This window comes from Hylobates moloch, unplaced genomic scaffold (assembly GCF_009828535.3).
Source record: "Hylobates moloch isolate HMO894 unplaced genomic scaffold, HMol_V3 SCAFFOLD_2, whole genome shotgun sequence".
Taxonomy (NCBI): Eukaryota; Metazoa; Chordata; class Mammalia; order Primates; family Hylobatidae; genus Hylobates; species Hylobates moloch.
This window is the reverse complement of record NW_026652277.1, coordinates 88,110,832-88,138,495: the sequence shown is the minus strand read 5'-3', so window position 1 is coordinate 88,138,495 and position 27,664 is coordinate 88,110,832. Positions and strand designations below refer to the sequence as shown.

At 38.5% G+C, this 27,664-nt stretch overlaps 1 protein-coding gene across 9 annotated transcripts in view; it reads left to right on the top strand.

The window, feature by feature from the left end:
* SENP6 (SUMO specific peptidase 6) overlaps nucleotides 1–21,771 on the top strand; it is a 120,152-nt gene extending 98,381 nt beyond the window's left edge. For all 9 annotated transcript variants that reach the window (XM_032152945.2, XM_032152925.2, XM_032152916.2 and 6 more), the window contains 6 exons: nucleotides 3,080–3,507; nucleotides 10,216–10,319; nucleotides 12,014–12,102; nucleotides 14,216–14,284; nucleotides 14,378–14,528; nucleotides 16,086–21,771. In XM_032152945.2, coding sequence (XP_032008836.1) covers nucleotides 3,080–3,507; nucleotides 10,216–10,319; nucleotides 12,014–12,102; nucleotides 14,216–14,284; nucleotides 14,378–14,528; nucleotides 16,086–16,295 — 1,051 coding nt within the window. In that variant the 3' untranslated portion in view covers nucleotides 16,296–21,771. The remainder of the gene's footprint in view (nucleotides 1–3,079; nucleotides 3,508–10,215; nucleotides 10,320–12,013; nucleotides 12,103–14,215; nucleotides 14,285–14,377; nucleotides 14,529–16,085) is intronic.
* The last annotated feature ends 5,893 nt before the right edge of the window (nucleotides 21,772–27,664 follow it).

Here is a 27,664-nt window from a genome sequence, read left to right as displayed (position 1 = left end):
GCAGGAATGTAGTAGCATGATGTCAGCTTACTGCAGCCTCAACCTCCCAGGCTTAAGCGATCCTCTGACCTCAGCCTCCTGAGTAGCTGGGACTATAGGTGCATGCTACCACACCCGGCTAATTTTTGTATTTTTTTTTTAGAGGATGGGATTTTGCCATGCTGCCCAGGCTGGTCTCAAACTCCAGAGCGGAAGCGATCCACCTGCCTTAGCCTCTCAAAGTGCTGGGATTACAGGCATGTGCCACTGTACCTGGCCCTAATTTTTTTCTTAAGTTTCTAAGCTGTTTATTAAAAATTGTTATAGTAATTTCCAGAAACACAAATTTAATGTGTGGATCTAAGCTATCTTAAGTGAAATTGCCTAGGTATTTTCTTTTGTTTTGTTTTTTAAAGACAGAGTCTCATTCTGTTGCTCAGGCTGGAGTACAGTGGTGCAATCATAGCTCACTGAAGCTTCAAACTCCTAGGCTTAAGCAATCCTCCTGAGTAGCTAGAACTACAGGCGTGTGCCACAGGCCCAGCTAATTTTTTAAATTTTTTTTGGAGACGGGGTCTAGCTATGTTGCCCAGACTGGTCTCAAACTTCTGGCCTCAAGCAGTTCCCCCACCTCAGCCTCCCATAGCACCAGGATTACAGGCATGAGCCACTGCGCCTGGCCAAAAGTCTGTGTTACCCTCTCTCCTGCTGTTAAAGTTAATGTAGCTGTTATTAAAAGGAATCATAAAAGTAAAACCCTGGCTTAATGGAAGTAATTGTCTGATTCAGCTTTCTCTTCTTAGGCCAAAAAGGATTTTTCCTAGTTTTTAGGTGAGGAAATTTGTAGCTTAGCCACATTGGCATAGCTAAGAAATGTTAAGAACTGTGATAGGCTTTATTACAGCTATAGGTTGAGAGTCACTGTATTATACTATATTTCATCAATTTTATTTTATTTATTTTGAGATGGGGTCTCACTCTGTCTTCCAGACTGGAGTGCAGTGGCACCATCTCGGCTCACTGCAACCTCCGCCTCCCAGGCTCAAGCTATCCTCCCACCTCAGCCCCCAACCCCAGTAGCTTGGACCACAGGCATGTGCCATCACACCCAGCTAATATTTTGTGTTTTTGGTAGAGACGGGGTTTTGCCACATTGCCCAGGCCAGTCTCCAACTCCTGAGCTCAAGCGATATGCCTGCCTCAACCTCCCAAAGTGTTGGGATTACAGATGTGAGCCACTGTGCCTGGCATCATCAATTTTTAAAACACATTTTTCTCACATTGCAACATGTCTAAAGTTGTGATGTGACTTTAAAATAAAATTAGCTATGTGTTAGAAGTGATGAAATGAGGAGGTTGGTGTGTTAGCCTGATCTAAATCCATAGGGTACTAACGAATAATAATGAAGAACAGGAGAGAAGCAAGCTTTCATCCATCTGGCCTTCGCAATACTGAAGATGAAGCCAGCCAGCCTATGACAGCCATTTCTACTGGATGCTGTTTGATGAAGAGATAGATAGTGCTGTTTCTTAGTACTAACTTAGGTACTCTGATATTCTACAAAAATGAGAAAGTGGAATAATTTCTATCCATGGCAAGATAATTTGTTTTTCATCCAGCAAATATTTATTGAATACCCTACCATAGGACAAATATTATTTTGCTTGACCAATAAGCTCCCTGACATCTACAGCCTGTTCCTTGTATCCCAACACAGCCCTGTGTCTAGCAAAAAATGAGTATTAGCCAGGACTGTACAGCTTCTTGCTTGTGTCCTATACTCTACTGTTGGGAACAGTGATACCTGAATTCAGCTGTATCATAAGCACCTACTTGATAGCTGGAACTCTCTACTAATACTTAAATTTTTGTGCAAGGACTAGGTTAGATATGTTCTTTCTTTTTAATGTATTAAATTTCAATATAGCATGAGATAAAACATTACTTATATACATATTTTTGATATTAAGCCTTTCCTATCTTAACACACAGTAACAGCAAAAAGAACAAAACTATATATGCAATTCTTAGAGAATGTTGAAAAATCGTATGACCTAATTAGACTGCTGAAGACAGTTTAATCTTTTTTTTTTTTTTTTTTTTTGGAGACGGAGTCTCTCTCTGTCGCCCAGGGTGGAGTGCAGTGGCACGATCTCGGCTCACTGCAACCTCCACCTCCCGGGTTCAAGCAATTCTTCTGCCTCAACCTCCCGAGTAGCTGGGACTACAAGCGCACACTGCCATGCCCAGCTAATTTTTTGTATTTTAGTAGAGACGGGGTTTCACCGTGTTGCCCAGGCTGTTCTCAAACTCCTGAACTCAGGCAATCCACCCGCCTCGGCCTCCCAAAGTGCTAGGATTACAGGCATGAGCCACCGCGCCTGGCCGACAGTTTAATCTTTAAGATGGATAGTTTTCCATCTTTTTACATAAAGAGAAAGCAAAGGGGAATGACGAGTTGCAAAGTGACATTACTTGCCAGAAAAATCAATGAATTTTTCATTCCAAAAACAAGAAAGGGTTCAGGGATTGTTTGCAAAAGTAAATACAGGCTACATAATTTTAATACAAACTATGTTATTTTTGAATAGACATTGTGTTCTGTTACTGAATCAGTGATCACATAAAACAAGCAGATTAATTTGAGAACTAAAAAAAAATAGGCTTTTTTTTTTTTTTTTTTTTTTTAGATGGAGTCTTGCTCTGTCACCCCCCAAGCTGGAGTGCAGTGGCACAATCTCGGCTCACTGCAACGTCTGCCTCTTGGGTTCAAGTGATTCTCCTGCCTCAGCCTACTGAGTAGCTGAGATTACAGATGCGCACCACTGCGCCTGGCTAATTTTTGTATTTTTAGTAAAGACGGGGTTTTGCCATGTTGGCTACGCTGGTCTCCAACTCCTGACCTCAGGTGATCCACCCGCCTCAGTCTCCCAAAGTGCTGGGATTACTGGCGTGAGTTACCGCGCCTGGCCAGAATTAGGCATTTTTAATAAATTCATTGGCAGGAACTTCAGAAAAAAATATTTTAATCGATATGTATTGCCAAATATAATAAACTTTTCTAATAACATATTTAGTCATTTCATTTGTTTTTTACAGTGCACACTGGTTTTTGGCTGTTGTTTGTTTCCCCGGTTTGGAAAAACCAAAGTGTGAACCTAATCCTCATTACCATGAAAATGCTGTCATGCAGAAATGTTCAACTGTAGAGGACAGTTGTATTTCTTCTTCAGCCAGTGAAATGGAGAGTTGTTCACAAAACTCTTCCGCCAAGCCTGTAATTAAGAAGATGCTAAACAAAAAACATTGCATAGCTGTAATTGATTCCAATCCTGGGCAGGAAGAAAGTAACCCTCGTTATAAGAGAAACATGTGCAGTGTAAAATACAGTGTGAAAAAAATAAATCATACGGCGAGTGAAAATGAAGAATTCAATAAAGGAGAATCTACATCCCAGAAAGTTGCTGATAGGACTAAAAGTGAGAATGGCCTACAGAATGAAGGTTTAAGTTCCACACATCATACAGGTATGTATCTAAATGTTTTGAAAGAATGAAAAAATTCAGAATAATCTGGACTTTTTAATAAACAGGATTAAGATCCTGTTTTAAAGAAAATCAGGTTAATGGCTGGGTGTGGTGGCTCACGCTTATAATCCCAGCACTTTGGGAGGCCAAGGCAGGAGGATCACTTGAGGCCAAGAGTTTGAGAGCAGCCTGGGCAACATAGCGAGACCCAATCTCCAATAAATAAATAAATAAATAGAAAATTTTTAAAGAATTTACTTAATATAGTAACACAACTTACTTTTAATTTATACTGAGGTATAATTATAATATTCACTCATTTTATGAGTATAGCTTAATGAACTTTGATAAATGTATACATAGAGTCATGTAATCACTACTGCAAATCAAAATTGAGAACCTGACCAGGGCACAGTGGCTCACAACTGTAATCCCAGCACTTTGAGAGTCCAAGATGGGCAGATCACTTGGGCTCAGAAGTTTGAAACCAGTCTGGGCAACATGGTAAAGCCCTGTCTCTACCGAAAATACAGAAACTTAGCCAGACGTGGTGGTGCACATCTGTGGTCCCAGCTACTTGGGAGGTTGAGGAGGGAGGATCGCTTGAGTTCAGGGGGCTGAAGTTGCAGTGAGTGCATCCCAGCCTGGGTGACAGAGTGAAACCCCATCTCAAAATTAAAAAACAAAAAAATTGAGAACTTTCCATCACTCCAAAAAAAATCCTCTTGTGCCCTTTTTGTAGTCTGTCTCTTCGTCACCTGTAGGGTACAATTTGGAAATTGTAGTACAAAGTTTACATTTTCCATTTATTGGAACTTGGATTTATTTTTATTTCATAGGAAATTTACAGTATTCAGCATTAACAGTAGTAGATATATAAGACAAATTAGATCTCAATTTGCACATTGGTAAATTGAGATCAAATGGCCCAAGGCAGAAATTAAAGCTTTCTCTTCAGAATAGTGAACATTCCTGAAGGGGTGGCCTGCCCTTCCACACCTGTGGGTATATCTCGTCAGGTGGGACGAGAGACTGAGAAAGAAGTAAGACACAGAGACAAAGTATAAAGATCAGTAGGCCCAGGAGAACGGCACTCAGCATATCAAGGACCTGCACCAGCACTTGAGTTCTCTCAGTTTTTATTGATTACTATTTTCACTATCTCAGCAAGAGCAATGCGGTAGGAGAGCAAGGTGATAATAGGGAGAAGGTCAGCAAGAAAACATGTGAGCAAAGGAATCTGTGTCACAATTAGGTTCAAGGGGAGGTACTATGCCTGGATGTGCACGTAGGCCAGATTTATGTTTCTGTCCACCCAAACATCTCAGTGGAGTAAAGAATAACAAAGCAGCATTGCTGCCAACGTCTCGCCTCCTGCCATAGAGCAGTTTTTCTCCTATCTCAGAATTGAACAAATGTACAATCGGGTTTTATACCGAGACATTCAGTTCCCAGGAGCAGGCAGGAGACAGTGGCCTTCCTCTATCTCAACTGCAAGAGGCTTTCCTCTTTTACTAATCCTTCTCAGCACAGACCCTTCACAGGTGTTGGGCTGGGGGACGGTCAGGTCTTTCCCATCCCACAAGGCCATATTTCAGACTATCACATGGGAGAAACCTTGGACAATACCCGGCTTTCCGGGGCAGAGGTCCCTGCGGCTTTCCACAGCACGTTGTGCCCCTGGTTTATCGAGACTAGAGAATGGTGATGACTCTTACCAAGCATACTGCTTGTAAGCATTTTGTTAACAAGGCATATCCTGCACAGCCCTAGATCCCTTAAACCTTGATTCCATACAACACATGTTTTTGTGAGCTCAAGATTGGGGCAAAGAGGTTAGGGCAAAGTGGTTGGGGCAAAGTTACAGCATCTCAGGGCAAAGCAATTGTTCAGGGTACAGGCCAAAATGGAGTTTCTTATGTCTTCCCTTTCTACATAGACACAGTAACAGTCTGATCTCTCTTTCTTTTCCCTATACATTCCAATTAAAGGTTGGTTCTTCATTCCTCACTCTCCTTCACTGTTTTCAGTGGGAAGAGGAGCACTGGTCCAGTCTCTGCTTGTTTAAATCTCTCTTCAGCTCTAATAAATTGATTTTTGTCCTTGAGTCAGTTCTGTAGTTGTAGAACCTGTTAAATCTAGTTTTGGCCAGGTGTGGTGGCTCACGCCTGTAATCCCAGCACTTTGGGAGGCTGAGGCGGGTGGATCACTAGATCAGGAGTTTGAGACCAGCCTGACCAATGTGGTAAAACCCCATCTCTACTAAAAATACAAAAATTAGCTGGGCGTGGTGATGCCCGCCTGTAATCCTAGCTACTCAGGAGGGTGAGGCAGGAGAATCATTTGAACCCGGGGGCGGAGGTTGCAGTGAGCCGAGATCGCGCCACTGCACTTCAGTCTGGGCAACAGAGTGAGACTCCGTCTCATAAATAAATAAATAAATAAATAAATAAATAAATAAATAAATAATTTCTGTTCAAATTCTTAAATTTGATATCAAGTCAATTGTATAATTTCCTCTCCAACCTACAAGTAAAATAGTCCTCTCCATAAAAACCCATAACATGCTATAGTGTGTGCCTTGCAAACTTCTTAAACTGTGAATAGATCTAATACATTTTTCTTCTTTTTTTTTAATACCTTGCTCATGGAACTAATGAATTTTCTTTGGATGAAAAATATTGGTATAGGACATAGAATAAATTATGTGAATTCAGAAAGAACCTATCAAAAATTGTGAATATGGAACATACTCTTGGTACTTATACCAGCTTATATTATTTTAGTGAGTTAGAAAGCTATTGTTGAGCTTTTTTTTTTTTTTTTTTTGAGATGGAGTCTCTCTTAATCGATTACCCAGGCTAGAGTGCAGTGGCGCAATCTTGTCTCACTGCAACCTCCCCCTCCTGGGTTCAAGAGATTGTCTTCTCTTGCCTCAGCCTCCCTAGTAGCTGGGATTACAGGTGCACACCACCTCACCCAACCTCTTGAGCTCTTGTAAGAAACCTCCTGAGCAGGAAAATCTGGAGTAGATTAGTGGCTGCTTGGGGCTTTTGGGGGGTGGGCAGGTGAGGTGGGTGGGAATGTAGGAAGAGAGTGATAGCTAAGTGGTACGGGGTTTCTTTTTGAGATGATGAAAAGGTTTAAAAATTGGTTGTGATGATGGCTGTGCATATACTAAAAAACATTAGATTGTGTACTTTAAATGGCTGTATATGGTATGTGAATTACATTTTAGTGTGGTTTTTTAAAGTCTCCTTTTGACCAATAATGTTACATACTTAATGTGAATTCAAATGAATTAAGGTGCTTGACTTAAAGCAATGGGACAAAAGCCTAGGGCTTCATATACACAAACTCAGAGATTTCTAGTGCCCTCACCTACAAATTAATTTTCTGGTCAAGTAACAGCCAGTTAAATTTGAGTAAATAGCCTCAAAAATCCTAATGGAGGCCAAAGCAAAAAATAACTTGTTTTATGTAGTTTGCCTTCTTAATACTTGTTTATCCCATTTACTCATTTTTGAATTATAGTTTGTACATTTTTGTTTTGTTTTTAGTATGTGTATACCATATCAACTATCTCTTCCTCTGAAACAAATGTTTCACAAAAAATCACATACAGTGATTTCACATATAGTCAACAAGTGTTGACTACTTATGTCAGATAACGGGCTGTAGTAAGTGGAAATTAGGTTTTTACAGTAAACTAGGGAAATAACAATGTGTGGAATCACTACTTTCACTTGCTGTTTTTTCACTTGACACCTTATCAAATAATTGACTTGCCATGGTGCATGAAAAATGTGTATGCTTAAACTCTAGAATCACACTCAACATCTTCACATGGTCTCCTTATATGAGAAGTTCTCAGGAACTGACACTGATTGAGAGAACCACTGATCAAGTGATCACCTCTCAATTTACTCCAGATCACTTGTTTATGGGGGAATTGACTGCATCATTTAAGTTATTTTTCTCCTGTTTTTGAAAGGCATTTCTAGTTTAGTTTGTGTAAGGTAGGTAGATATTTATATGACCACAGTTTACATAGATCATGATTTGCTGCTAGAAGTAACCTGATTATAACTGACTAATTCTGAATTGCCTGAAGATTTTAGACAAATGTTATTCAAATATAGGTGTTTTAGCTTTAAACAGACTTAAAAATACAGATTTTTGGAAAAGATAAATTGAAGAGGTCATTATTTTTTTTCTTTCTTCTTCTTCTTTTTTTTTTTTTTTTGAGACAGGGTCTCACTCTGTTGCCCAGGCTGGAATGCAGTGGCACAATCACAGCTCACTGAAGCCGCTACCTCCTGGACTCAAGCAGTCCTCCCAACTCAACCCCCCAAGTAGCTGGGACTATAGGCATGTGTCACCTGCCTGGCAAAATTTATTTTCTTTAGAGACAGGGGCTCCCTATGTTGCCCAGGCTGGTCTCAAACTTCTGTGTTCAAGCAATCCTCCCATCTCAGCCTCCCAGAGTGTTGAGATTACAGGTGTGAGCCACTGCGCTCAGCCCATAGTGCTTTTTTTTTGTTGTGGTGGTGGACTTTTGTTCTTTTTTGAGACAGAGTCTCACTTTCGTAGAAGTTAAGAGTACAGCAATGCAATCACAGTTCACCGCAGTCTCAACCTCCCAGGCTTAAGTGATCCTCCCACCTCAGCTTCCTGAGTAACTGGGACCACAGGTGCACACCACTACACCTGGCTGATTCTTTATCTTATTTTGTTTGTAGAGACAGGGTCTCACTATGTTGCCCAGGTGATCCTTCTGAACTCAAGTGATCCTCCTGCCTCAGCCTCCCAAAGTGCTAGCTAGGATTACAGGTGCTAGGCCACTGTGCCTGGCCCCATAGTGCTTCATTGGTTTATTGGTTATTTTAAATAGGATGCTTCTGAACACAACAGTTAGATTTATGTATCTTTTCTCTTCTCTTTTTTTGAGACAGAGTCTCGCTCTATCACCCAGGTCGGAGTACAGTGGCGCGATCTTGGCTTACTGCAACCTCTGTTTCCCGGGTTCGAGCAATTCTCCTGTCTCAGCCTCTCAAGTAGCTGGGATTACAGGTGCATGCCACCATGCCCAGCTAGTTTTTGTATTTTTAGTAGAGACAGGGTTTCACCATGTTAGCCAGTCTGGATTATATATCTTTTCAGATTTTTTGCTTCCTTTTCAGCCCATCTTGTTTATATCAATATCTTAACACCTTTTTAGTACATACCAAAATTTATTTTATCCTGTTTACAATACCTAAAAGTCATGCTTTTCAAATTTTTAAAAGGAAAATAAATAAATAAAAATCAGCTGGGCATAGTGGTGTGCACCTGTAATCCCAGCACTTTGGGAGGCCAAAGCAGGAGGATGGTTTGAGCCTAGGAGTTCAAGGTTACAGTGAGTTATGATTGCATCACTGGACTCCACCTGGGCAAAAGAGTGAGCGAAATCCTGTCTCTTAAAAAATAAATAAGTGAGGCCAGGCACAGTGGCTCATTCCTGTAATCCCAACACTTTGGGAGGCCGAGGCAGGTGGATCACTTGAGGACAGGAGTTCAAGACCAGCCTGGTCAACATGGCAAAACCCCATCTCTGCTAAAAATACAAAAATGCCAGGCATGGTGGTATGTACCTGTAATCTCAGCTACTCAGTAGGCTGAAGCAGGAGAAATCACTTGAACCTGGGAGGCAGAGGTTGCAGTGAGCCGAGATTGTGCCACTGCACTCCAGCTTGGGCGACAGAGCAAGACCCTGTCTCAAAAAATAAAAAATAAATAAATAAAATAAAAATTTGAAATGGTAGTAAATCTTAACATTTCTTTGAAACATGTTGTGATTAGCTTCTTTTGGCAAAATAGTTGCTTATTATTTGTCTAAAAACAGACCTATTACTTACTTGTAGTTAATGTTCATTTTTGCCCTGAATTATATAACTTTCCACGTTTTTGAAATTTTAATTATAAAATTATGCAGTTGCATTTTCTTTTATGTTCTATGACTTGCTGTTTCTGTTATTGGACATAGGTTATTTTCAGACTGTCATAGCTTTCATTACTAAAGATACCTGACTTGCCTAACACAAAAGTACTTATTTGTTTACACATATACATATGTATATGTATTTAAGTATATGTATACTTAATCATATAGCTGATACCTAGTTTTTAATTTTTTTTTTTTTTTTTTTTTTTTTGAGACGGAGTCTTGCTCTGTCACCTAGGCTGGAGTGCAGTGGCGCAATCTCGGCTCACTGCAAGCTCCACCTCCCGGGTTCACGTCATTCTCCTGCCTCAGCCTCCCGAGTAGCTGGGACTACAGGTGCCCACCACCACGCCCGGCTAATTTTTGGTATTTTTAGTAGAGACGGGGTTTCATCGTGTTAGTCAGGATGGTCTCAATCTCCTGACCTTGTGATCCGCCCACCTCAGCCTCCCAAAGTGCTGGGATTACAGGCGTGAGCCACCGTGCCCGGCTAGTTTTTAAATTTTAATGAATTTTAGCATCTGAGTAGTGGAAACAACTGTAATTGACATGTCAGTCCAGGTTTTTAAAGTAACTTAATGTTTGTGATATTACACACTAAGGCAGATTTTGTGTCCTTGACTACTGTATCATTAATTAACTACTAGCAATTAATTTCAGCCTCATATACTATGAGTGATAGACATGGCCTTTTTTTTATTATGTAATGTTTCTTATTGATACAGATGGCTTAAGCAAAATCAGACTAAACTACAGTGATGAATCACCTGAAGCTGGTAAAATGCTTGAAGATGAACTCGTCGACTTCTCAGAAGATCAGGATAACCAGGTAAAACTTAATGCTTGGGAAAAAGTTCTAATGTTTTATCTAATTAAAAGTTTTTCTGGCTGAACATGGCGGTGCACACCTGTAGTCCCAGTGACTTGGGAGGCTAAGGCAGAAAGATCTCTTGAGCCTAGGAGTTTGAGTTCAGCCTGGGCAACATAAGGAAACTCCATCTCTTAAAAAAAGAATGAAAAAAGGAAAAAGAAAAAAATCTTACTTTGTAAAGTCTTGTAAAGCAGTTTCTTCGACTAGTAATTTATCATGGCTTCTGGATTTGGATCATATCTTAAAAAACAAATTCAGCTTTCAAGTCAGAAGTTGCCAGGATAAATGTATATATGCTGTTGCTGCTACTGTGGTGTGGACTGAACTTTAATATTAATTAACCCACCCTAACTCAGCTACCACCACCAATACCCACCTTTCTATTTCAAAGCATTTATGGGTCATACTTAACCTTTAACCTCACTTGACATTCAAGAAGCAAATGTTTAAACCTTCAGTTATATGGTACATGAGTACCAAAAAAATTATATTGTTTTCCCATTTTTCCAGTTTTTTTTTTTTCTCCTGCCTGATTCAATTTATATGTGTCATGGCAGAAGCAGATGATGTTTAATTAAAGTTAATATAGATGAATTCTGACTTTTCCTTAGAGTCTCATTTGCCCTAATAAACGGTATGAACACCAAGAATAAAGTATATCTGTGAAAATACTTTACTTTTTAGCTTCTGTTAAAAGAGGATTTTATATTGAGAAAAGTTTATAAGAATCCTACAGCATACCATTTTGTTAATTCTCTGACCTTTCATTAGTTGTTAGGACATACTGAGTTGTATAGTAGTGAAGATGGCTTTATGCTGTACCATCTCTCCTTTTTGCTTAATCTTCTGGTGAACAAAAGGCATTTTATGATATCTCTTGGTTTACAATGTATGGCAGCTAAATACAGCTTTTCAATCCAACATATATAGGAATTACATTCATGATTTATAATGAGCACTTAGGTACTTTTGGTTATAGCAGTTACCTGTGATGTGAACAAGCTAATGTAACTGTGCTTTATTATTACTATTATTCCTACTATTGGTTATTCCATTCGTAAAGTTGCCAGAAGCTTTCTCAAAGAACAACAATGACCAAAAAAGCCTTGTTTATTTTACATTCAAGAGAATCTACAGAATAAGGACACAGTGTCCTTAAGTTAGCTTCTCTCAAGTGAGATGGATATATGAGTTTCTCAAGGAAAACAGTGTTTCCAAAAACCCTTTAAATATTTCTGATGTGAAAACATTATTCATGTAAAATAACATGTTATTTTATATCCTATTGTGAAATAGCTGTCTTAGACAACAAGCTAAATTTTTGTAAAAATAAACTAAAATCAGAGCAGTAATATTTGGTGGCAGAAGAATCAGTCATATATTCAGTCTTAAAGATTTATTCTAGATTGAGTAAATAGATGTAACAATTTGTTATAAACCTCTGGTAGTTTATTTTCCTTAAAATGTCAATGTTGTAGCATTAGATAATTGGAATTAAGTAACATACCACATCTCTAGTGTCTAATCACCTAAATAGAGAAAAATTTTTGACAATCATCACAAATATTTTTGTCTCCAGTGTGCTATTTTGTTAGGTTATTAGTTATTTAGATTATATATTTTCAATATTAACAGTAGGCTGTCTTTTATAGGATGATAGCAGTGATGATGGATTCCTCGCTGATGACAACTGCAATTCAGAAATAGGACAGTGGCATTTAAAGCCTACTATCTGTAAACAGTAAGCGTTAACTGTGTATCTTGCAAACTACATAATTTTTATTTAAGTATGCTCATAAAATAAAACATAACAGGACAGTTTTTTTTTTTTTTTAATAAATACTTAAGCAAAACTCATAAATGCTGTCAGAGTCAGTGAGGAAACTTGAGGCATGCTATCCAGGGATTAAAATGGGAAGAATGGGTAATCATTTCAGTCCTCCATTTGCCAGTTTCCCCAGCCTCTGCATGCATATATCCACACACAAATGTTTTGTTTTGTTTAAATTTTTTATGTGTGTATTTTTTGAGACAGAGTCTTACTCTGTCGCCCAGGCTGGAGTGCAGTGGCGCGATCCCAGCTCACCACAACCTCCGCCTCCCAGGTTCAAGCGATTCTCATGCCTCAGCCTCAGGAATAGCTGGGACTACAGGTGCGCGCCACCATGCCTGGCTAAGTTTTGAATTTTTAGTAGAGATGGGGTTTTGCATGTTGGCAAGACTGATCTCAAACTCCTGGCCTCAAGTGATCCGCCCCTCTCAGCCTCCCAAAGTGCTGGGATTACAGGCGTGACCCATTGCGCCCGGCCACAAGTTTTGATAGTGAACCACTATTCCTTTTTACCTACAGTGTTTTGGAGCAGAAATCACTATATATCAAAACAGTAACTGGGGTTGGAGTTTACACTGATCCTTAGCTACTTTATGAAGGCTGTGGAGTAACCAAGGCAGACGTAAGAGGCATGTTCCAACTGAGAACTCCAATTAAGAGTGAGTCAGTTTTGATTTTTAGAAGTACGTGTTTCTTCTGAGATGCTGAACTTCTTAGGTGAAGTATTACCTATTTCTAGGTTTAATCTCCTTTGACTTTTTTTATAGAAAATGTTGACAGAAACTCTATTAAGAGACTTTGAAAATGCAGCATCATTCTACAGAAAAATAGAGACCTAGAGTAGTTAAAGAATCTGCTCCAAACTTTATAGAATTTTAGAAGAAAGAACCTAGATCACTTCCAGACACAGTGGGTCACACTTATAATCCTAGCACTTTTGAAGGCCAAAGCAGGAGGATCGCATGAGGCCAGGAGTGCAAGACCAGCTTGGGCAACACAGTGAGACGCCATCTCTGGAAAAAGTTAAAAAAAAAAAAAAAAATAGCCAAGTGTGGTGGCTAAAAAATAACCTAGATTTTTTTAACATTTGAGGAGTTTGGGCTCTACATTAGACTTCCTTACTTGAGTTTACAACATAGCTTTACAGAATTAAAATACTGAAAGTTGAATCCTCAGCCATCAATATTTATATACAGAGTTATACAGAGTGTCATACAGAGTGTTCTGAAGTGGAATCTTGAAAAAAAAAAAAAAAAACATGTTCTAAACTAATTATTTTATGTGATGATTACCTGTTTTGTTATCTATAATAAGTTTTAGTTGAAAATGAGATTTTTGGCTGGCCGCAGTAGCACATGCCTATAATCCCAGCAGTTTGGAAGGCTGAGGCGGGCAGATAGCTTGAGCCCAGGAGTTCTATACCAGCCTGGGCAACATGGAAAAACCCATCTCCACAAAAAAATTACAAAAATTAGCTGAGCGTGGTCACATATGCCTGTAGTTACAGCTCCTGAGGAGGCTGAGGTGGGAGGATCACCTGTGCTCAGGACATTGAGGCTGCAGTGAGCTGTTATTACGCCGCTTCACATGGTGACAGAGTGAGACCCTGCCTGAAAAAAATGGGCTGAGGTTGGGGGGATTATTTTCTTTCTACTTTTTCATGGCCCTTCTTTTGTTGATTTAGAATATGGGGATGTTCAAATTTTCAGAATTGTTTGACTTTTTACTAATTTTGAAGTACTTTTAGAAACCAACTACAGAATTTTAGTATAAAATATAGCTAAAATACGGTTAATATTCTATAATTCTATATTTAATATGTCCATAGATATTTAAGTATTATTAGATTATAAAGTTCGTATGTGTCTATAAGGTTCATTTTTTTTTCCCTCAGTAGTACTGAGTCATACAAAGGAGATTTTGAAGGTTTTAAATTTGATTGTTTATAATATGCCACTTTTAATCCTTCTGTGCCTTTGTAATATTATGAAGTATTCGACTTTTGGTCATTTTTACCCTGCAGACCTTGTATCCTACTTATGGACTCACTCCGAGGCCCTTCTCGGTCAAATGTTGTCAAAATTTTAAGAGAGTAAGTTCACACTTTATTTCGTATTCTGATGGGGATGAAGAACTATCTATATTTATATATATGTGTATTCTTAATATATATGAATTATTGCAGGTATTTAGAAGTGGAATGGGAAGTTAAAAAAGGAAGCAAAAGAAGTTTTTCCAAAGATGTTATGAAGGGCTCTAATCCAAAAGTACCACAGCAAAACAACTTCAGTGACTGTGGTGTATATGTATTGCAGTATGTAGAGAGCTTTTTTGAGGTAGGTTTCAATTTGTTGGATCTGATATAATAAATAATAAAATAGTGCATTTAACTTTACCTTAGTAAAAAACACAATAAGCAAATATTTTAAAGAGTTTCAAAATTATTGTTTCAAAAATTATTCCATGGAGCAAAAACTTCTAAATGGAAGAACCTTCAAGGCATAAAAATAGTATATTTACAGTTCATTAAATCCAAGGCTTGTTGAGCTCATTCTATCACTGAACAATCAACCTGCCCTCTCTACTAGCTCTTTCCACCTTAAGAAATCTCTCCCATGATTCACACTGCCTCTTTTAGCCTCTTTTCTCCTCTTCATAGATATATTTCTTAAGAAGTGTTTATATTCACTCTCTAATTCTACAGATTCTACTTCTCAAATCTCTAAAATCTGGCTTTATCCTTACCCTTATGTTAAAATTGCTCTTGACTTTCCAGCACCCTTTGACAGTGTCAACCATTTCTTCCTCACTCTCTTGCTTTGACTTCAGAGGTGCAGCACCACACATAACCTCTCTTCTATATTCTTTACAGTGATCTTGACTCCTATCTTCACCATACAGTGGATGACCACTAGGTTCTGTGAATTGTGTCATTTAATGTCAGATAGATTTACTTCTTTATCCTCGAGTGTCACTATTCTGAACTGCTATACCAATCTCTAACAGATTCCTATGACTCCTGCCTTCTGTTTTTCATGGTTGTTTTCCAAAAACATAAATCTAATCCTGTTACTTTCCTGCTTTAAATCTTATAGTGGCTTCCTGTGGCTGTTGATTTACAGACCAAAATCTTTCACGTGATTAATAAGCACCTATGTGATCTGGCCCCCTATTTAAGCTTCTAGCCTCATTTTCCCACCATTTTCACTCTAGCTTTAATACAACAGCCAGCCACCTGAATGCCATTGCTTCGTGTTCTTTCTTGCCTCTAGGCCTTGATTCATATTTCCTCACCTGGAATACTTTTTTGTTGCTTCTATCATACCTTGGCTGTCTAACATACATTCATTCTTCAGGTCTTAGCCTAAACATCACTTCCTCTTGCAATTGCATAAAACCCCAGATATGTATTTTCACAGTACTCTTTCTTCTGTCATAATACTTGCCATATTTCCTGTTTTAATTGTTGAATTACCTGTCTTTCTAAACTGGAGCTGGCAAACTTGTTAATAAAGTAGTAAATATGTTAGGCTTTGCAACTGTACAGTCTCTATTGCCTCTTAGTTCTGCTGTGGTCCAGTGAAAGCATCTGCAGGCAATATGTAAATGAGTTAGTGTGGCTGTGTTCCAATAAAACTTTATTACAGAAACAGGCGGTGGGCAGAATTTGGTCCACTGGCAAACCCTGATCTAGACTGTAAGATCTATGACAGAAACTGTGTCTTGTAACTCCAATACCTAACACAGTACTTGGCATGTGATAGATAATACACAAATACATATTGAATGAGTTGTTGGGTTTTCTTATTTTTAACTTTGGAATGTTTCTGTGATTGAAATGAAAGGTTATTTATTACAGTTTTCTAATATGCATTTAATTGTTTTATTTTCAGAATCCAATTCTCAATTTTGAACTACCTATGAATTTGTCAAACTGGTTTCCTCCACCAAGAATGAGAACAAAAAGAGAAGAAATCCGAAACATAATTCTGAAGCTAAAGGAAGATCAGAGCAAAGAGAAAAAAAAGCATAAGGACACTTACTCAACAGAAGCACCTTTAGGCGAAGGAACAGAACAATATGTCAATAGTATCTCAGATTGACCATTTCTGTTATTGTTATTTCTACCTTCAGAAACTAAATGACTTTCAAATTTGGGTATAGACAGTAAAGAACTGAAGTGCTCACTACTCAGTGATTTGGAAATTTTGATGCTTGTATAAATGTCACATAATTAATTTCCAAAGGCGTATGTATTAAGTAAAAGTCTGTAAATATGTTAATGAGGCCAATTTTTCCAGCATTTATAATTATTTTTTTCACTTGTTAGGAAGCTTTTGTTATGTATTTTCTGTTAATAGTACCTAAAATTGCACTTCTAAACACAAATAAAAAGAAAATATTTATAGGAGGAAATGATTAATTTGATATTCTTTAGTGAACTTGTTTAATTCCTCAGTGGGTGTGACATAGTTCATGGGAATATTCAAATATCTATGGTAATATTTTGACCCTTTATATTTGTTCTAAAATAAGTCAAAATGTGAAAATAATATTAAATCTAAGATATTTTGAACGAAGCATCTTTATATGCTTGTATAACAGGAACAAAGTAACAGCCTTTCAATTCATATACTGCCTTGTGTTCAGTGAACCCAAGAAATGTAATAAATATTTGTAATTTTACACAAATATTTAAGAGGAAAGAGTATTAAGAGCAATTCAAAAAAAGTAACCTTATACTACCAAAAAATAACTATTCTTGCATATATTATCATCGAATGCATTTTTGAAGACATCAAAGACTCAGGTTAAAACTATTTTGGTAAGTGCAGCTTGAATTTCAAATATCCCATGTTACCTTTCTCTATTACAGCTTAAAGTATGCTACAATCTGTGTCATATAGTTAATTGATAAGCATTTTTAATCTGTGTAAACACAGGAATTTAAATAGGAGTTTACTATTTTTTTGTAAAGCTTTTGCTATTTTTTCATTGCTCATTTTGTTCTTATTATTTTGATAAAGTATCAGACTTTTTGCTTGAGTTTTTCAGTGTAAATTATTTTTTACATGTAAAAGTACTGTATTCAACCAATTGCATAATACAGCAAAAATCTTTAAATTCCCCTTTAAAATAACTAAAATTTGATGGTTTCCATGACAGATTTATAGCACATATAGGGATCTTGCATATATCTGCAGAAACTTCATTATTTTTCAAATGAAATGATGTATACTTCTTTCAAATGAACTTTGAGACTTGAAACATATTTTAGTCATTTTTTGTTAAATATTGAATTTTTAAATACACATATATCAAAAAGTTGAGAATAAAAACAAAGCCTAATCATCAGCAATTATTTTATTTTTAATTTGGCCATCTCTGACATTGCAGTCAATATCTTAGGGTATTTTCTTGAATTTAATAAAGTCCCATGGGTGGGTTCAGGGTGAATGGGAGTGTTAACAACAACCAAAAAATATCTATTGAGACACAATAGAGTCTCAGTAAGAGAAATATTAAAATGTAAGAAAGGTCACCATTAGTGATATCAATTGTAGTTTGTTACTTTGAACTATATTTCTGATTATCTCTTTATAGTAATAACTTAGAGCTGTTAGCTCAGATATCTTAATTAGATCAGATATGAAAAGTTTAATTTTATTATTTACTGAACATGGCAAAATGCTTTTCAATCTCTAATAAAACTGGGATAAAAAATTTAAGTTGTTTTTTTAAAAACCTAATAGCAATAAGCAAAATTGGCATACATAATTTTTTTTTTAATGAACTGTATTTTGTCAGAATCTGAAGATACTATTCTAAAATGCCTACTTGTTTTTGTGTTCATTTGTAATGGTTACATTTTGCACCCTTAGATAATGTTTGATAAGATAAAAATATAATTTATCCCTTGTACCAACTCAAGTCAATCACATTTTAACATGAAAAATACAGATTAATGTATGTCAGCTTTCTAGAGGTAGAATACTCAGCTATTTGATGGTATTTTTTCCACCCCATGTGAAATTTTATTTTTGGAAGTTATGTTAGTGACATTGCAATATATATTGAAATCTTTGGAGGCTGCCAGGTTGAGCTTCAAAACTAGACTTGAGAATCTTTGGTGTATATGCACATTCACTTGATAATTGTGTACTCTGTGTAGTTTAAAGTGGGATCAGACTTTTAAAATGTGTTATTAGTACTTAGAAGTTGTGAAACAGAACTTATAGTGGTTTGTTACTAGACACTGAAACTGCATGACGAGTATCTGGTGTCTTAACTAATTAGATAGATCTGTTGTATTGGTTTTCTTGTTGGATAGAATAACAGTTAATCATTTTTAGAAGAGTCTTAGATTACTTGCCATAAAATTTGTATGTGTCTCAGCTCTTGTTGGTTTAGGAGCAGAGGTGGTGTTTAGTCCCTTCCCTTTAATGTTGCTGTGCGACTTCAGACAGCTGAAAACTTAATGGTATTATTTCAAGTTCACATAACCCTAAAAAAGCTTTTCTTTGTGTAGTAACTTGTGCTTAAACTTTTAGTCAATTAAATGTAGGAGGTTTTATTTGAAAACATAAAATGATTCTCTAAATTACATCGTTTTAAGCCACCAAAATGAATTCAGTAACTTTTCTTTAAAAACAATGATCTCTGAAAACTGTGAGACAATGTAAAAAGAATAAGTTTCAATTCCCCTAAAATCAAAAATTGTATTTAAAATCTCAGACAATTCACTGAACAGGAATAATAAAGAACATAATTTAATATATAATATGACCAAGAGTTCGGTGGAGCAAAGCGACTGGAATGTAACAACGGAAGGGAATACCTTGGTCAGAAGAAACAACTCTTAAGACTCAGTGTAGTGCTGTTTGTCTAGAAGAGATAACAGATAACAAGGCTGCTCTTTAGATCACTGTAAGGACAAAAGGAGAGGGAGATTATTAAGGTGAACTACAGGCTGTCTAGTCAAGTGGACGTAAGTAAATAGTTGAAGACCACTAAGTGCAGAGAGGCAAAACTAGACTATGTACTAAGAAATGTGCTAAAATACTCCAACAGGGATTTCTGGTACATTTGTCATTTCCTACTCAGGAAGAAGAAAAAGAGTTATGAAAACTGCTATTCCAAAACTTATTACCTGTAGAGGGAGAATTGGTTGATTAAGTGAAAGCAATGTGAATTATGGGGGAAAGTAGCCCAGCCCTACCATCTTAATTCTTAGAAGCCAGATCAAGGAATAATGCTAGCGTTTCCTAAAATACCATTTAGGAAACCAGAGTACAATGTACTTAGAGAAAGATGCCATCGACTCATGGCCTAAAATACTCATAAAAGTTAAAAGCATAGAGGTCTTTATTGTCTTCATTACAAATGATTACGGTTAAATTGTCCTTAGTGGACATGATTACAGTGAGAAGGATGGTACCCAAAATCAGTTTGTTTTTTTTTTCTTAAATTTGAGACAGGATCTCACTCTATCAACCAGGCTGGAGTACAGTGTGGCACGATCTTGGTTCACTGCAACTTCCACCTTCCTGGCTCAGGCGAATTCTCCCACTTCAGCTTCCCGAGTAGCTGGGACTACAGGCGCATGTTACAAAACTAGGATTTTTATCTAAATATGTATTAAAATTATCCAAAGAGCTTTACAAACTATAAGAATTTCCCAGTTAGTTCTGGTGCACACCTCCTTTTGGCAAGCCACTGATTTGAAAGGATCAGTATTTGTCTCTGGTGGCTTTCTAGTTGCTGGTCCCAAAGGTAAGTGAGGCTTGTCTGCGTTTTCTTCTCACCAGTGCTTTAAGATACGCTTTAAGTGTTTGCCTCAAATTCCCATTGAGAACTTGATTGAGGAGGTCGTGCTGTTACTAAGCCTTGAGAAATTACAAGTGGTGTATCTCTTATCTGAAATGCTTCAGACCAGAGGTGTTTCAGATTTTTTTGTATTTTAGAGTGTTTGTGTTCATACTGTTGAGCATTCCAAATCTGAAATCTGAAATGCTCCAAGGAGCATTTCTTTCGTGTGTCGTATCAGTGCTCAAAATGTTTCAAATGTTCAGATTTGAGATACTCAACCTATATTAAACTACTCATAGGTTAGAGACTGGCAAATGTCCAGATTTTCAAAGGGAAAAAGTAGATTCTGCAAATTATAAAGTAGTTCTTGATAAGACTCTAAGATGAATTATCAAAAGACTGGTTTATGAGCTGCTAAAGCAGGGGTCAGCAGGATCATATCATGGGATCATGGGACCGCTAACAGCAAGTTTGTTATATGTAATTTTTTTTTTTTTTTTGAGACCGGATCATGCTCTATCACCCAGGCTGAAGCACAGTGGCACGATCTTGGCTCACTGCAGCCTCAAACTCCTGGGCTCAAGCAATGTGCCTGCCCTAGCCTCCTGCGTAGCTGAGACTACAGGTGTATGCCACCACACCTGGCTAATGTTTTGTATTTTTTTTTTTTGTAGAGACCGAGTTTCATCATGTTGTCCAGGCTGGTCTCGAACTCCTGGATTCAAGTGATCCAACTGCCTAAGCCTCCCGTAGTGCTGGGACTACAGGCGTGAGCCACTGTGCCCAGCCTGTTTAATATTTTTAATGGGATTCTGGACAAGCTAATGTGTAGAATGCAGATAGACCATAAATTCTCAAAGTGTGTTTGATAACTTTGTTTTCATAGAATAGATTATGTGGTCATTTAAATTTAGAAAACAGTTTAAGCAGGTCTCCTCACGGGACTTCTTGGAGTCTTTAATAGGCTAATGTGCAGAACACAGCATTACTGTAGAATTTGGCCATATCCTCTCCTGGACTGGCTTTCTAAACTTCTTGATAAATGCTACCCATCAGAAAGACATAGCTTCAACTATTGGGGGTGTTTGTGAACTGACCTTCAATAGAAGATGCTTTTAAAATTGATTTGAGGGTTTTTTTTTATATTTTATTAATAGTTGGGTATATATATGATTTGGAAACTTGAAAATATGTGACCAGTGTCTTAGGGAAATGAAGCTTAATAAGGAGAATTTTTCTTTAATCATGATGAAAATGACCATTATGAAAAAATTACAAATATTTTTTAAACAAGTGGATTATTCTAGAAAAACAGCAAATTTAGTGATACTAATCTTTCATAAGGTTATCAAATCCCCTAAATTTCTCATATACAAGTAGCAATTGTGTAAAAATATGAAAGTGAATTGAAAGGTTATCTTAAGGCTTTTCCTTCTGTTTATATCTGAACCACTTAACTGCTAGATTAAACCCCCAACTTCCACTCAATTATCTTTTATTTCAGAATTAAACTGCAATAGACAAACTTTATACCTAGAAGCATTTTTTTCTTCTAAGGAAATCTGTGTGCCAGCTGGGCGCGGTGGCTCACACCTGTAATCCCAGCACTTTGGGAGGCCGAGGCAGGCGGATCACGAGGTCAGGAGATTGAGACCATCCTGGCTAACACGGTGAAACCCCATCTTTACTAAAAAATACAAAAAATTAGCCGGGCATGGTGGCAGGCACCTGTAGTCCCAGCTACTCGGAAGGCTGAGGCAGGAGAATGGCTTGAACGCAGAGAACACCCACCTGGCTACAGACGAGATCACTCAAAAAAAAAAAAAAAAAAATACAGGAATATCCTTTACTCAGATGGTGATCACACTGTACCACTACTTGGAGGGTAGGGGGAGAATTTGACCCAGGATTCAAACCCTAATCACAAACAAACTTCGGGTCTTTAAAAAAATTGTCTCGTAAAAATTTAAAATTCTATAACGGTCGGGCCGGTGGCTCACCCACATTTGGAGGCCGAGGGGGATCACGAGGTCAGGAGATCCAGACCATCCTGGTAAACGGTGAAACCCTCTCTACTAAAAAATACAAAAATTAGAAAAAAAAAAGAAAATCTGTGCAAGAAAGTACTCTTGGAGCTCAGCATGGTGATGCACATCTGTAGCCCCAGCTACTTGGGAGGCTGAGGTGGGAGGATCACTTGAGCCCAGGAGTTCAAATCCAGCCTAAGTCACAAAGCAAGACCTTCGTGTCTTTAAAAAAATTGTCTCCGTAAAAAAAAGTTTAAATATTCTATAAGCGGCCGGGCGCGGTGGCTCACGCCTGTAATCCCAGCACTTTGGGAGGCCGAGGCGAGCGGATCACGAGGTCAGGAGATCCAGACCATCCTGGCTAACACGGTGAAACCCCGTCTCTACTAAAAAAATACAAAAAGTTAGCAGGGCGCGGTGGCGGGCGCCTGTAGTCCCAGCTACTCAGGAGGCTGAGGCAGGAAAGTGGCGTGAACCCGGGAGGTGGAGCTTGCAGTGAGCCGAGATAGCCCCACTGCACTCCGGCCTGGGCAAAAGAGCGAGATTCTGTCTCAAAAAAAAAAAAAAAATTCTATAAGCTAGAAATTATTGTTATTAGTTTCCAGTGTTTTTAACCCCTTCAATAACTGAAAACAAGTTGTTCGAACCTGTTAGAGAATATATTATTAAATAATCATAATTAGCTTTATACATGGTAACAGAAGATTTGATCAAAAACAAGTTAGATGAAAATAAATTAGTTCTTATTTTTTGAATAAATATTTTGAGTGTCTACTTTGTACTAGGTGCTGGTGACAAAACAGCCAAACAGATACCATCTTCTTCCTCCCTGGAGCCTTCTTATAGTGTAATGGAAAAGACATGTTAATCAGCCACACAAATTAATAATTTCAAGTAGGTATCATAGACTGTATTAAGATAAGAAGTTCATAGAGTATATTAAGATAAGATAGCTGAATCTGGGGAAGTTAAGGAAGTCTTCCCCAAAGGTGTAACATTTGAACTACTTAACAAAGTCTAGAAGGGGAAGAGAGGATAGTGCTTGTAGGCTGTGCAAAGGCTCTGAGGTAGGAAGATGTGTAATTTGTTCTAAATGATAATGGCCTCATTTGTTAAGGATGCCAAACATTGGTCTAAGCATTTTATTTATGTTTTATCTTATTTTATTTTTTTGAGATGGAGTATCACTCTGTCGCCCAGGCTGGAGTGCAGTGGCATGATCTCGGCTCACGACAATCTCCACCTCCCGGGTTCAAGCGATTCTCCTGCCTCAGCCTCCAAGTAGCTAGAATTATAGGTGCACGCCATCATGCCCAGCTAATTTTTTTATTTTTATTTATTTATTTATTTTTTTTGAGACAGAGTTTCACCCCAGGCTGGAGTGCAGTGGCACGATCTCAGCTCACTGCAAGCTCCAACTCTTGGGTTCACGCCATTCTCCTGCCTCAGCCTCCCGAGTAGCTTGGACTACAGCCGCCCGCCACCACGCCCAGCTAATTCTTTTTTTCTATTTTTAGTAGAGACAGGGTTTCACGTGTTAGCCAGGATGGTCTCGATCTCCTGACCTCATGATCTGCCTGCCTCAGCCTCCCAAGTGCTGGGATTACAGGGGTGAGCCACTGCGCCTGGCCAGTGCCCAGCTAATTGTTGTATTTTTCATAGAGACGGGGTTTCATCATGTTGGACAGGCTGGTCTTGAACTCCTAACCTCAAGTGATCGCCCGCTTGACCTCCCAAAGTGCTAGGATTACAGGCGTGAGCCACCACACCTGACTGGTCTAAGCATTGTAAATCAATGAATTCACTTATTCCTCACAACGACATAAGAGATGCACTGTTATTACTCCCAATTTCCTGGACAAAGAAATCCAAAGGAATAGTTTCCCCAGCAAGGCTAGGTTTTGAATTCACAACCTTACCTAGAGGCTAGGTTAACCTGTACTAGATAAAAGAAAGTGAAAATAAATAAGATGTACCTATTTTTTTAAGAGATGCAATGTAGCATAATCTTGCTTATTACTGAAACTGGTTGTATAGGGGTTTGTTATGTTATTTGTTTAATATGGGTAAACATTTTCATAATTTTAAAAATAAAAGTGTGTAATACAAGTTCAGAATGAAGTAGAAAGGTAGGCTGGGACCTAATCATGGGGGCTTTTGAAGCTATATTCAAGATTTTGGTCATGGCCAGGCGCAGTGGCTCTCACCTGTAATCCCAGCACTTTGGGATGCCAGAGGTGGGTGGATCACCTCAAATCAGGAGTTCAAGACCAGCCTGGCTAACATGGTAAAACCCCATCTCTATTAAAAATACAAAAAATTAGCTGGGCATCGTGGCGGGCGCCTGTAATCCCAGCTACTTGGGAGGCTGATGCAGGAGAATTGCTTGAACCCAGGAGGCAGAGGCTGCAGTGAGCCAAGATCATGCCACTGCACTCCAGCCTGGGACAAGAGCGAGACACCGTCCCCCAAAAAAAGATTGATTTTGGTCATTATTCTAAAAAGCCATTGAAGCATTTCAAGCAGAGGAATAACATCAAATGTAAATGTTGGAAAGATCACAGTGGTAATGAAAGCATTACTAGGGACAAGAATGAGTGTAAACCTCTAATATAATAAGTAAACTAATTATGAAGTACTATAGTTAGGGTAACGGATACAATTATGCCTGTGATCATAGGAATGCTGAAATAGTAAGACATAATTTGGATATTTCATTTGAAATGTTCCTTTTAGAAACATGCAATGAGAACAGGAAATAGGCCAGGCACAGTGGCACACATCTGTAATCCCAGCACTCTGTGGGGGGTCAAGGCAGGAGGACTGCTTGAGGCCAGGAGTTCGAGACCAGCCTGTGCAACAGAACAAGGCCACATGTCTACAAAAAATTTTAAAATCCCAGCTACTTGGGAGGTTGAGATGGAAGGATTGCTTGAGCCCAGGATTTCAAGGCTGCAGTGAGCTATGAACAAGCCACTGCATTCCAGTCTGGGTAATAGAGCAAGACCCTGTCTCCGAAAAAAAAAAAAAAAAAAGTAGGAAATGGTTAGTTGGTTTTGTCTTAGTCAGGACTTGTGTTTTTTCTTTTCCTTTATGAAGAAAGGAATTAGCTAAATATATACAGCCGAAAAAGGGACAGAAAATGTCTAACTGAAGATATTTATAGAAAATTGGTTTTAATTTTTTTTTGTTTAAGAGACAGTCTTGCTCTATTGGCCAAGCTGGAGTGCAGTGGCATCATCATAGCTCACTGCAGCCTAGAACTCCTGGCCTCAAGCAATCCTCCTGCTTCAGCTTCCCAACGTGCTGAGATTACAAGTGTGGGCCACTGCATCCAGCAAGAAAATTGATTTTAAAAGCAAAATTGTGTATAAAGCATGTGATACCACCAAAGAAAAAAACAGCACTAAAACACCAAAGTTTTGTAATTTTTAAAATATAAAGATAAAAAGAATATAAAATTAGCATGGAATATCAACACTCCAGAGGAAAAGATTTTATCAGTGTAAAAACGGTTTATTATACTTGATCTAGTCAGGCAACATTTCCAAATATGTTTCTTAGGGAAACTGTCCAAAGTTCTTGTAACATAGCTAGTTATGTTGTGTATCACTTGCTCTCCCCCATCCCATTCTTCTCCTGTCACAGCTAACTGGATTTAGGGTAGATACTTGATCTCAAGGAAGGTTAGTTTAGTGATATGACCTAGCAGATAAAAAACAAAACAAAAACAGGCCAATCAGATTTGATCATTGGGAATTTAGATGGAAAATAAGGAACGAATTTGGAAACTGGAAGAAGAGAGAAGATGGTGTGTTAAAATGATAGTCTAATAAATTCTTTCTTTCTTTCTTTTTTATTTTTTTTCTGAGACGGAGTCTTGCTCTGTCACCCAGGCAGGAGTGCAGTGGCATGATCTCAGCTCACTGCAGCCTCTGCCTCCCAGATTCAAGCGATTCTCTGTCTCAGTCTCCTGAGTAGCTGGGATTACAGGCACACCACCATGCCCAGCTAATTTTTCTATTTCTAATAGAGATGGAGTTTCACCATGTTGGCCAGGCTGGTCTCGAACTCCTGACTTTGTAATCTGCCCGCCTCAGCCTCCCAAAGTGCTGGGATTACAGGCGTGAGCCACCGCACCCAGACAAATTACCTTATGTCTAAGATGGACACTGTTGGCCGGACGCGGTGGCTCACGCCTGTAATCCCAGCACTCTGGGAGGCCGAGGCAGGCGGATCATGAGGTCAGGAGATGGAGACCATCCTGGCTAACATGGTGAAACCCCGTCTCTACTAAAAACACAAAAAATTAGCCGGGTGTGGTGGTGGGCGCCTGTAGTCCCAGCTACTTGGGAGGCTGAGGCAGGAGAATGGCGTGAACCCGGGAGGTGGAGGCTGCAGTGAGCCGAGATCGTGCCACTGCACTCCAGCCTGGGTGACACAGCAAGACTCCATCTCAAAAAAAAAAAAAAAAAAAAAAGATGGACATTGTTTCCTCATATTTTCATCTCTGGAATAAAGCTACACTTTATCAAATAAGGAAACTTGGGTTTGCATAAGAATCACCTGGGAGGCTTGATAAAATGCAGAGTACTGGGCCGGGCGCGGTGGCTCACGCTTGTAATCCCAGCACTTTGGGAGGCCGAGGAGGGCGGATCACGAGGTCAGGAGATCCAGACCATCCTGGCTAACACGGTGAAACCCCGTCTCTACTAAAAATACAAAAAATTAGCCGGGCGTGGTGGCGGGCGCCTGTAGTCCCAGCTACTCGGAGAGGCTGAGGCAGGAGAATGGTGTGAACCCGGGAGGCGGAGCTTGCAGTGAGCCAAGATTGCGCCACTGAACTCCAGCCTGGGGGACAGAGGGAGACACCGTCTCAAAAAAAAAAAAAAAAAAAAAAAAAAAAAAAGCAGAGTACTGGGCCCTGTCCCCAGAGTTTCTGATTCAGGGAGTATCCAGTGGGGCCTTCAGATTTACATTTCCAACAAGGTCTCAGGCAAGACCACAAGGATGTATGTACGGCTTCTTAGTAGTGTTTTCAGATAGGTGTTTGAAAACCTCTTGATGCTGGTAAGACCAAGAAAGCAGCAAGCATCAAAGCATCAGCATTCAATGAAACATGTATGAAATTTTTTGATCATATCTACCCAAGAGTATTTTATTTGTAATTACAATTAAATGTGAATAACTTTGAGTCATGTGATCATACCATAAAGCTTTACTCTTAAATTATTATAGTCTGGATTTTAATTTCCTTTATAACCTATTTTAACTTTGTATGCTTTCATATTTTTCCCTATATTCATATACTCATATTCATCTATATATAGTAACACATGTATAAAGGTGCATTTTAAAATTGTTTTTCTTATAAAAACTAGGATAATTATGAAAACATTTTCCAGAATCTTTCTTTTGTCTCAGCATATCTTGTGGAAATCCAGGCCATCTGGTATAATTAAAGTTTATTTTATGATGGACCACAATTTATTTAGCTATTCCCTTGCTCTATCAGTGTCTATAGGCTTGTTATGCAACAGCAACAATTCCAAAATCTCAGAACTTACCCTCCCCAGAAAGTTTCCTTTCTTTGTTCATGTTCCATGCCCCAAAGAGGAAAATAGGGGAGCTCTGCT